The sequence below is a fragment of the Dreissena polymorpha genome, chromosome 9, assembly GCF_020536995.1.
Source record: "Dreissena polymorpha isolate Duluth1 chromosome 9, UMN_Dpol_1.0, whole genome shotgun sequence".
Taxonomy (NCBI): Eukaryota; Metazoa; Mollusca; class Bivalvia; order Myida; family Dreissenidae; genus Dreissena; species Dreissena polymorpha.
The window spans coordinates 31,531,229-31,542,882 of record NC_068363.1 but is presented as its reverse complement, the minus strand read 5'-3'; the positions used below and the strand labels follow the sequence as shown (position 1 = coordinate 31,542,882).

The following is an 11,654-nucleotide window of genomic DNA, read 5'->3' as shown; positions in this document are numbered from 1 at the left end:
ACAAATTGGTATCATAGCGTGTTAATAACTTTATTGCCAGGTGTCATACACATAGAATTAAACTACAGCTGCTCAGACATGAGAGAAATCCTATATTTTACAATGTTGTATATATATGGCGAGTAATCAGTTGCAAAACAGTGAGATACAAAACAAATACACAAGACAAAATACGCATATCATTACAGCAGCACAAATACCATGAACAACTCCGGGGTCACCGCCTTGGAACGGTCAATACAAAAACACCGAGGGTTTAAACCGGTGTTAAGGAGCTTCCAACTTCACACTTGATCGAGAAGCATTCATTTCATATTGAAGTCCACATAAGTATTAACCTCATAGCATCATATTTCAAATTGATAAGCAATAAAGGAGAATGCATTAGCATTTCGTAACTATTTAACTGCTAAACGGTTATATAAAGATCATAACACAAGAACCATTACAACATTTCATTATAACTGTAAACCAAAACGAGTATCAACTACATATTGTCTTTATTTAAAATATAGATTTAAGACACATTGCATCATATAGTTTGTGACATTAAGATCATTGCGCACAATTTGTGGTCGTATTGAGAAGGTGTATTAGGTGGTGCAAAAGATTAATACACACAATTGAAATATGATGAATTGTTATGACACACTTTTAAACATCATGGTGCTGGCAGCAAGACCGTTGAAAGAGTCATATATCATGTAAGTGCTATCCCATTGTCCTGGTCGGTAAGGTCCATTCAGATTGATGTAGGCATGGCAGCCACTGTACCACCAGCCCGCTCTCACGGTTGCTGCACAGTTTAAGCCCTCACTAAGGTCAACGTCATGATCATACGTACTAAAGGCATTTCCGACCGGTTTCCCAATTTCATCACTAAATGAGAATTGTGTGTTGCTAACTGTAAGATAAAACAAAACGACGCGATTGTAAATATATCAAACATATAATTATGTGAATCTAATGTGTAACTGTTGCAAAGTGTTTCGTGATTGTATATAGTTTATTTAATTAAAGAAGTATCTCTTATACCATGTATGTGCTATCGAGCGCACTTAATTTAAAAAAAACATATAAATGTGTGATATAATCTAGGTATGATTTAATTTATGTTAAGATAATCGGGTTGATATACATGTGAAACACGAGTGTATTTAGAAACCATAGTCTTTTCTTAAGATATAAACCAATTTGAATAATAACACTTTACTACCTAATAAAACTGTACACATCTTATTATACCATTTAATTGTCTTATTTAAACATACAATGTACCGTTTTAAATTAGGTTCTGTAGTAAATAAAGGAAGTATCTTGTTACATTACGGTTTTAATGTCTAAACCGATTGATATGTTTATATATATTTTGTATTGTGTTTCTCATTACGATTGACCAGACATGTTTCGTGATTCGTTTAGAAGGACGGGCACTATGTGTGCAACATATATATGCCGCATTTTGCTCGAGCATTGTCTTTAAAGCGGTTTGTTGTGTTCGAGTTTGAACTTAATCATATAATCGGACGAGGCGTAGGGAATAAAATTATTGCGAAATTAAACAATGTTAAAACGACTTGGTTAAAAAATAAATCTTTATTAGACGGATTGTCGAGAACGAGAACCACATTGCTAATTAAAGGTGCTTCATTAATGACGTACGTCAATACAGCAATTATACCAGCTTAAATTCTCCTTCTTGAATATAAGTCAAGTATTTAATTTAAAGTTGCTCATTCAACTGTAACTATGCACAAGTATTCATTCTTGGCATTTTAAAAGACATATGATTGGATATTAAGTAGGTAAAATGTTGGGTAAGACAAAGTCATTGAAACAAGAATAAACTCAACGATTAAATCACTTACGACCATTTGACCGTACACGCGACCCAACGTTTAGTGTGTAGTTCGTTCCAGGCTGAAGACTAAAGCCCCCGTACACATCGTATCCCTTGCTTCCGTTCGAACGTACAATGTCCACACGGAGTTGGTAGGAACCAAGCGATGTCATCTCGTAAATGTATTTAAGACCTGGAATTAACAGCAGTTCAAACGTTTTGATAGGATCAGAATTTATACCGGACATTACTAATTGAACTTTAATTTGTAAATGTTAACGCAAATCATCGAACAATAAAGTTATTATATTTCCTTATATAAAAGTGTTTAAAGCATAACGATTTTGGTTAGGGATGTCCGTCGTAATGGTCCGTTGTTCGTCGTATCAATTTTAGATACATTATCTTAAGCTCCATTTTGAAGTCTAGCCAAATTTTAAAGGTATGATTGTTCATTGTTTCGCATATTTAAAGATATATTGATTATGTAGCTCAAACACATGTCTTCAAAATCGTTTTAACAAAATACCTTTATCGTTATTTTATGATGAGATCAATGGTCTGCACAATGCATGTTAAAACGGTAGCTATCATTAAATTTATATTTCATAGCTTCAAATACGATTGTGAAGCTCATAGGTAAATCACTATATCTTCCAAGAAAATTAAAAAATGACCTCAAAGTCCTCAAGTGAAAATGATAATTTGTGTACATTGAACTCAGGTAAGAACTTAACGTCAATCATGCGTCTGTTGTTGAATGTTTAATATGATATGCAAGATGTGTCCATTGTGTATTGTATTGCATATCAGGGGCGTACCTAGGCATACGGCAGTACGCCCTTGCGTATAATTCAGTTTCAAACTTAAAAAAAAAGAAAATTCTTAAAATTGGAAAAATGCAATAAAAAGTGAGGGCTAATGAGGTATAGGGGTATAATTATGTAAATAAACAGGACGTCCCATTTTAGAAAATAACAGTGGGTACAAAACATAACACAGTCTTAACTCCAAACACAAGAAGTAGTCTTTTTTCACTGATGAGGGGTAGTAATCACAGTGAAGACTTTACTCATTCTACGACGGTGTCTGTGGTGTTGCCCCTCAATTTTTGGGGAACCATTATTCAGACACGGGTACCAGATTATGTTTACATGACACAAATTTTCAAAATGTCAGCAAACGCTCCGTTTTATCCAGATGCTGTAAAAGATAGCGTCAGCGAAACATTCTCATTAGATGATAGTTAGAAGCTAGCTCTTTTGATAGATGAGTGGAAAAAATGTTCACAGCCGTTTCCCTTCAGGTAAGTCGATTTGTAGATCTACGAGTTAAATAAGTTTAGTATGCTCGCTCAAGACTCAGTGAGCATGTTGTTGTTTCAATCAACGAGTGTTTCTTTTACAGTTTAAATTAAAAACGAATTTAATTTTCTGTTTACCAAATACCCCAAATAAAATCAGTTTCAGCAGAAAAAAAGACGGGCTAAATCTTTGGCGTCACGTCGCACCAGATTTGACGACTCGTCTAAGCAAATACACACGCACTACATTTTTACAGAGTCGCAACAAGTATACGGACATGGGAAAGATTTCATTGTAAATATTTATTTTCTGAATTTTGTCAGGCTAAAATTCGAGGATAAACATTGCCAAAATGATCCTGAAATACAACACATAATGACACCTTCTGCAAAGAAATTTCCAAAACGTTCTAGGGGAGGACCCCATACTCCCGCCAGCAATAGAGTTGAACACCCTCGCAAACCTATGCAACTACGGATCCATTCTCCCTCGCAATAAGGCTTCTTGATTTTAAGCATTGACATTTAAACTTAGCAAATAAATTATGATCGAAAGTATATTTGCTTTTGACCATGTTTAGTAAAACATTTCCTTTTATCGGTCTTTTTCAAGCAAGAAATTGATGAATAAAATTGCCAAAACGTGGCTGAAAGATAACACCAAAACGCATCATCTGCGATGAATTTTCCAAAATTTGCTTGGGGAGGCCCCCAAATCTCCCCAGCAGCAGACGGAGACCCTCTCCCGCACCTATACCCCAGCTGCTCGATCGTGCGTATAGCTGAAATAGCCTCAGGAACGCCCCTGCATATATATATATGAACAAACACCTACAATCTAAAAACATCATCAAAACGTTGACACAAATTACTATGCGTATATCAGAACTTATTTTTCAAAGCCAATCTTACATACCCAGCCAGTGTTCTGCGTAAACAGTTCCGAAGCCCTTTTCATAGTCATTAAAGTTCCGATAAAAATCTTCACTGCCATCAAACCGCTTTTGAAAGACCTACAAAACACCCCAATCGGGAATGAAAACCATATACTAAAAATGAATTGAAAATGTAAATGAATACAGCAGGTTGCAATGAACAGTCCCTACATTATAGAATAATGACATGGTAAAGTGATTATATCCACAACATGTATATGTAGTGAGTTTTTCCTAAATTCAATATCACTTTATAAACAACCTTTAATTTCCACTTTCGCTTTATTATTGATTATGACTTCATCATTGAATAGTTCAATTTTAATAGTTTAACCATCGTATATCCGTTTTTATATCCGCCGTAATGGTCTATCTGGAAGTTAAAAGATTGACCATACACACGTGAGCTATTGTACTTTCACGGCCGTTGATCACGTGCGCCGCCTCTTTTTGAGATGCATTGATACATAGGCCAATGCTATTTATCGTGACACAACTAATAAAGGTTCTCACGTTTTTAAATAAGTTGTTTTGAAATGGGTTGAGAATGTATGTTTCTGTACATTTTTAGTTGAATTCATTTTCATTGAATTGCACTACATTGCCCGATTTTAAAAATAATGCAAAATATGTTGAAAAAAAACATAAATAACCTAATCACTCTGTAAAATTATCCATGAAATTTCAAAACATCCGGGCCCGAGCGCCACCTCGGAAGTTGCTTTGGCTCATGTATTAATGCATCTCAAAAAGAGGTTGTGCGCTTGATTAAAGGCCGTGACTTAAACAAGATCAAAATATTTGGATATTTCAAGCATACAGTTTGTCAATAACAAAATATCGATGCATTACTCGTGATACTTCATTCTGATAGGAGCTGAACTTTAAACGGACTTGTTCAGAGATCGTGTTATTTAAGTGCATGCCATTGAATAAATAAAAGCTCAAAACAACAATTATTGGGCTCATTTGCAATAATAAAAAGATCATGGACTCATTTGCAATAATAAAAAGATCAATACAACAAATTTAACACTTAATGGCCGGATTTTGAAAAGGTTGTCTATAAATGATTTTTGTTTGATTTTTTATTATGACAAAATTTGACATTTAACCTCTAAATGTATCTTTTATTTTGAGCAAGTGAGACGGGTCTTACACGCGATAAGCCATCTCATGGGGAACATGCGTGGAAAGTATAATTATAGTTGAATTTTGAATAATAATGTTACGGACCGAAAAAGCTGAATGTCCAAAATCTTCCCTTTCTCCCTGCTTTATAATGCTCAAATTCGACATTTGTTCTCTAAGGGTGACCTTCAAACCTGCAAAGTTCGACCTTGAATTTCAGCTGGCGATTCGGTTATCACTCTCGAAACGGCGTCTTGTGATAGTTAATATTAGTGATTATTTTCACATTTAATAACAAATGTTGAAGTTACAGTCCGGACACACGTACAATGAACGCACGAACGCACATTAATCCAACAATTGCAGCAGCTTGATCAAGCTTTCTGAAACGCGGACTTAACAATTACTAGATATGTGCACAATTATGCCCCAACATTACAATTATGTATAGAGATCAAACTAAAGGCGAGAAATAAATGCACCAACATATCCGGGTGAACACGTGAATCTATCTATATATATCTAGATGCGATATATTTCTGAAACGGGTAACACAAGCAGAATACACAATTTCCTCTTCGTTTGCATACATCATGATATCAAACACGTTTTAACAAGATACCTCGATACACAGGTGTGCGAGTTGTTGGTCTTTTTTTAAATAAATAACTCTAGCAGCAATATTTGTGTAAAACTATAAAACTGAAATAAAGGTTTTCAAACTATCTTTAAGAAACTATATAGTATATTATGGAATAACATAATTCAAAAGACCATTATTGTGCTTAAACTTGTTTCATCCGAAAGTCCTTTCTGAAAGGCCATTAACACATTAAGGTCATTTACCTGTTAAAGTTTAAGCGAGATGTATATGTAAGTTAAAGAGGATTTCAAAATACAATCTTCGGGACGCACTTAAGTACGGAAGGATGGACAAGTGTGATGCGTTATTTCTTTCTTTTCCCAATTGGCCATAATGTCAGAAATATGTTAAGTGAAACATCATCTGTATTAGTAGGAGATCATTATATACATTACAAGAACGTACTTTTTTAGGAAGCTAACCTACTGGCATACATGTTTACATTGGCACGGGACAAAAACTGGACTCAACAACTATCTATTAATCTATCTAACACAATAACATTTTAATTCAAATCAAATTTCGCTAGACGAGAATATGTATCGATGAAATAACAATAAAATACTTGATGGTCAGATGCTTAACAGAGCGCGATCAAAGACAAACAATTGTCCGATAAATCTCGTCATACATTGTTGATTGTAAAAAGCCAACAGCGCACAACTATAATACATGTGTATTTATAAAACGGAGTTAAATCGCATACGTTTTTTTGCAGTCTAAATGTATAAAATAAATAATGATATTCATGCCAACCCAGATAGTGCATGTAACGCTTTTAAATTTGGACTCTTCTAACTTCGACACTGAAAACGTAAACTCGATTTGATTAGTGTATGCTGTTATCGACTGAGCGCGCAATTCAACCGATGAAATTGTTTTTATATCTCCACACATGAAAGGTCATATTTAAGAACAACGCCAAAAAATGATCATAGGGATAACCATGTGTAAACATATAAAAGATACATATTATTAAGAAACTCATGCCGTGTGTGTTGTGTACATGTCACAAAAAATAACTAACCAAACTACATGTATGCAGTGTGTGCAAGTTAACATGCTGGGTAATGTTTGTTTACATTTTATTACTTTTAAGAGCAGAATATATATATATATATATATATATATATATATATATATATATATATATATATATTCACACATATGACCAGTTACGGGGTCTCTGATTTAGAAATAGGTCATGGGGTTCCCACTTTAAACACGTGTATCTCCATACCCTTTTTTATCCGATATTAACACGAATTAAGGTATATAAGGGTACCTTATATATTGTTATTTATGAACACGCCATTTATTTAACGTCTTATACAAGGAAATATATAGCGAACTTATTTGCGAGGTATATACAATTTCAATTTCAGACGTGATTGTGGTTTTCGATTTAAGACCTTATTGTGACATTTGATTGCATTACCTCCCCTACACCCCCCTCATAGTAATTAAAGGAGCCTAGAATGCGGGGTTGTATATAGACCCCGTTTTTTATATTGACCTCGTAAGTACAGTCTGAAAACTACCGAGACCGCGTAACTGGCACTATATATTGGTATATATATATATATATATATATATATATATATATATATAGCGAGTTTATTTCGAGACACGAGCTCAACAAGTTCCTGTTTTAAGCCCACATTTCCTTGTTTAAACAAAATAGCATAATTAAAATATGAATGTGCATAATATCATCAATAAAGAAACAATACATTTCAAGTAAAGCGTGCCACCAAAATACGACTGAGAGACTAATGTACCGAAATTTGTGAATCCATCCCCATTCTTAAATTGCAGCCACAATTACTTTTTTTCTACACATACACGTTATTCAACCTTGAGAGTAATAGCGAGATCAACCGTGGAGTTGAAAGTTGAAAACATAAGAAATATACATGTATATTCTTGAGTAGAAAACATGCAAAGGGACATCATTATGCCAAACTACGTTGCCATCAAAATTCCTTCACAGTCATCAGCTCATAAATGTTATCCACCTGTAAACTTGTGAGCGAGATACACACAATTGTTAAAGACAAGTTAAACACACAATCTTCAAGAGGCTAAATATTATAATGTGGAAACACATACACAGGACCCTAATTCTGCTAAAACTCATCGCATCCGAAATTCCTTTCTTAAGGGTCATAACACATTATGGTCATTTAACTGTGAAAGTTTAGGCAAGATCCCTTTTTGAGTTAAAACGGCGTTCAAAATACAAGCTTCGGGACGCACATAAGTACGACAAATGCAATGCTTAATATCCTTATTTTGCTAAAAGGGGCCATAATTTCATTAATATGTTAAGTGAAGCATCATATTTATTATCAGGAGATCATTATTAACATTACAAGAACGTACTTGATTTTAGGCAGCTTACCAAATGGCATACATTTATACATTGACAAAGGAAAAACAAGTAACTGCAACAGACTGAACACAACACCTTAGAGTTAATACACATCATAGCATTTGGGATTAAAAACAGGTTTAATGTCAACCAAAGCTCAATTTGGGCCAAAAAAGTTTAATAAAACAATCGAGTGTAAATCATTGTTAAACCAAAACATCACAATTCAAATAAAACTTCGCTAGAAAAGAATATATTTCGATTAAATTACAATTAGCAACTGAAGGATGAGATGCTACCTTGAGCACGATGAAAGAACAACAATTGTCAGATACACCTCGTCATCTATTGTTGATCGTAAAAAACCAACACTACACAACTATTAAACATGTGTTTTTGTTAACCTGAGGTACATCTCATACGCTATGTTGCAGTCTGGATGTATAAAATAATTAATATTCTCAATTGCAACTGTAAAAACTTGAAACACTATTAAATATTGCTCTTCCAACTACGACACAAAAACTGTAAAATTGATTCGATTATTTTACGCCGTTATCAACTGAGCAATATAACCGATGACCATAATTTAATCTCAAGACATGAAAGGTTCTCATGTAACAAATTGAAACTTCAACTTTGAAAAGTCAAAATAGAATAGGTACAGACCACTGAACAAGCGTATATAAGTATTGATCATATTATCTCCTTCCGATAAGACATATGGTACCATATGACAACAGTTATTATTTGCATCCATTTGCACTCATTTAGACATCTTTACCTTTGTCAAACCAGTTTGATATAGTTATTGAAGATAGACGGTCGTTTTAATTTCAATAATTTACCAAATTTTAAAGAAACATTGTATTTAGGGAACAAAAGAATTTGTTTTTAAAGAAACTGCAATTATGTATTCTTGTTTAAAATAGATTGTATTGGAAGATATACACAGCGTTCTAATCAAAACGTAAATGTAACTATCGCTCTTCTATGTAGTGTTAGTAGACCTTAAAATTAATTAGATTATGTTTAATACACAACAACGTTACAGCTGCTAGACAGCCAAAATTAAATAGACACAATTTGCAAAGATTAAAAAATTCAAAATTTAAACCAGTTACCATGCTGGTCAAAATGTTTGTACAGGCTTTATTTCTTTTAAGAGCAGTATATTTTTCAGTACGGCACGAGACACGAGCTAAACAATGTCTTTTTTAAAAGCCCAATATCCCCCGTTTATAAACAAAAAAACATAATTAAAACATGCAGGTGCATAAGATCACACGTTTGTCAATGAATTGAAACAATTCATAAATAAACAAGCAATAATAAGATTCGCGTGGCACCAAAATACGACTGAGGGACAAATGACTGACTTTTTTTAATCAATCCCAATTCTTCCGAAAATAAGGTTATACATATACCACAGCATAACACATTGTTTAAACACAAATTATTGAGTGTTTATCCAACTAAATTTAAGCCTAATTTAAGCGTTATACAGATATTAATAGCAGCAATTCAATTGATTACTGTTATATGTATGTGCGAATATACTTTTTATCATATGCACATGTGAGCTGAGGACACAGATGCCCCAACATTCCGCTTCGGCTTCAAAATCCTAAAATTTTGAAAATCGCAAGTTGCAGAAATTCATGTGTTTATTGTGAATGTAAAGATTAATCAAACCTTCAGTTATAGGGTTCGATTTTGTGTGAGTTCGTCAATACTAAATACAGATATATGGAGTCCTTTCGTGAAGTCGCATGATGGCGGTTTGTGCCAACAAGCTATAACTTAAGAACATTAAATACTTAATGACTTTTATCGGCGTACATTTTGTCGTTATAAACATTTGCTATATCAAAAAACTCGAATGTCAACAGCGCAATATAATGGGCAAAGGAATGTACATGAATTTGGTTTGACCTTGTGACTTAAACGTACGTGTAGTGGACGACTGGCTCTCTCACTATGTCGTTTTTGAGCGTTTGCGCTTTTGAAGGTCGCCAACACGCCGACATGACAAAACGAAAATAGATGTTTTTGAATGAGTTGAGTTATTTTTCATAATATCAATGCCTGATCCATCCTCTACCAGTAAACACTCCTTGTGTGGTTTTAAAGGTGAATATGTTTAGTTGAATAGTCAAGATTTCTAAACATTTTATTTTTACAAACAACGTTATCTTTTCATACATGTAAGGTATTGTTTTTAAAGTTGTGCGGTCGGGTTGACAATTGACATCACATGAAAAGCGCTATATATGCAAAACATGGATTTTGTGCATGTTGAACCCAACAAGGCAACAACATGCCATAAAGATATAACATAAACTTAGCCACTGCGATATTACGATCGTTTGTGAATCGAAATTAGTGTATGTATGAAACAAGTCGACGATCTTTCTTCATAAATCTCCATGTCACATTACAGCCGTATCTTGGTGTGAAATAAATAACATGGTGATATTGTATTTTAGATAAGAATGATACTACCGTCCAGCCTCCCCCATCCTTCTCCATGTCGCAGAACACCTGTACCTTGGTGTGAGTGACAGGGGTGATGATGGTGTACACACCGCTTAGCTTTGTGGAATCTCTGTTTAGTAGCTCGGTGCAGTCTTTCACTGAGCAACAATAACAAACATATAACATTATATTGTATTCATTGTATTCAAAATGTTATTCTTAAATCTGTAAAAGACAGCTTACTAGCACTTCATCAACATGACAATATTGCATTGTAATACCAAAGTAAAGCATAAGTTAATTCGTTCGAGCATATTTCTTTATACAATTGGCATTTATATTTGCAATAACAATTGTTGTAATGTAAGATTAATACCTTTTGATTAGTTAATGATTAATACAAACATGATAAAACATCTATGTCATAATTAATACGTTTGTTGCAATATTTATACAAGAGCACCGCCTTGTGGGTACAGACCGCTCTTTTTTTTTCTTTTTAAAGGTGAAGGGAACTATCTCAATACTTCAATAAAAAAAATATGGATGGGTGGGGTGGAGAGGGGTGTATAGTGTGGGGGTGTGGTCATTTATTACATTTTCTTCCAACAATAAGAAATAAAAATGCAAAAACAAAATAAAATTAAAAAAAATGGGGGGGGGTGGTTTGGGTGGATTCTATTGTAGTATAGCATGTAAGAGTTGTTTTGTCAAAGTATCAGTCAAATCTGATTATAAATAACGAAATCATGGCAATTTTTAGAAAATTTAATTATTTGACCTTGAGAGTCAATGTAATTCAAAGGTCAAGGTAAATTTCAACTTGCCAGGTACAGTTCCCTCATTATAGTATGAAAGTATTTGAAGTTTGAAAGCAATAGCCTTGATACTTTAGAAGTAAAGTGGATGTAAACACAAAATTTAACCATATATTCAAAGTTACTAAGTCA

At 33.8% G+C, this 11,654-nt stretch overlaps 1 protein-coding gene across 1 annotated transcript in view; it reads right to left on the bottom strand.

The window, feature by feature from the left end:
- Positions 1-1,300: 1,300 nt before the first annotated feature.
- Positions 1,301-11,654, bottom strand: part of LOC127845723 (ryncolin-2-like) — a 265,737-nt gene continuing 255,383 nt past the window's right edge. Inside the window, exons 10-12 of the mRNA XM_052376823.1 lie at positions 10,732-10,862; positions 4,060-4,156; positions 1,301-2,033 (exon numbers count right to left, since the gene is read on the bottom strand). Of these exons, the coding sequence (XP_052232783.1) occupies positions 1,861-2,033; positions 4,060-4,156; positions 10,732-10,862 (401 nt within the window). The 3' untranslated portion in view covers positions 1,301-1,860. The remainder of the gene's footprint in view (positions 2,034-4,059; positions 4,157-10,731; positions 10,863-11,654) is intronic.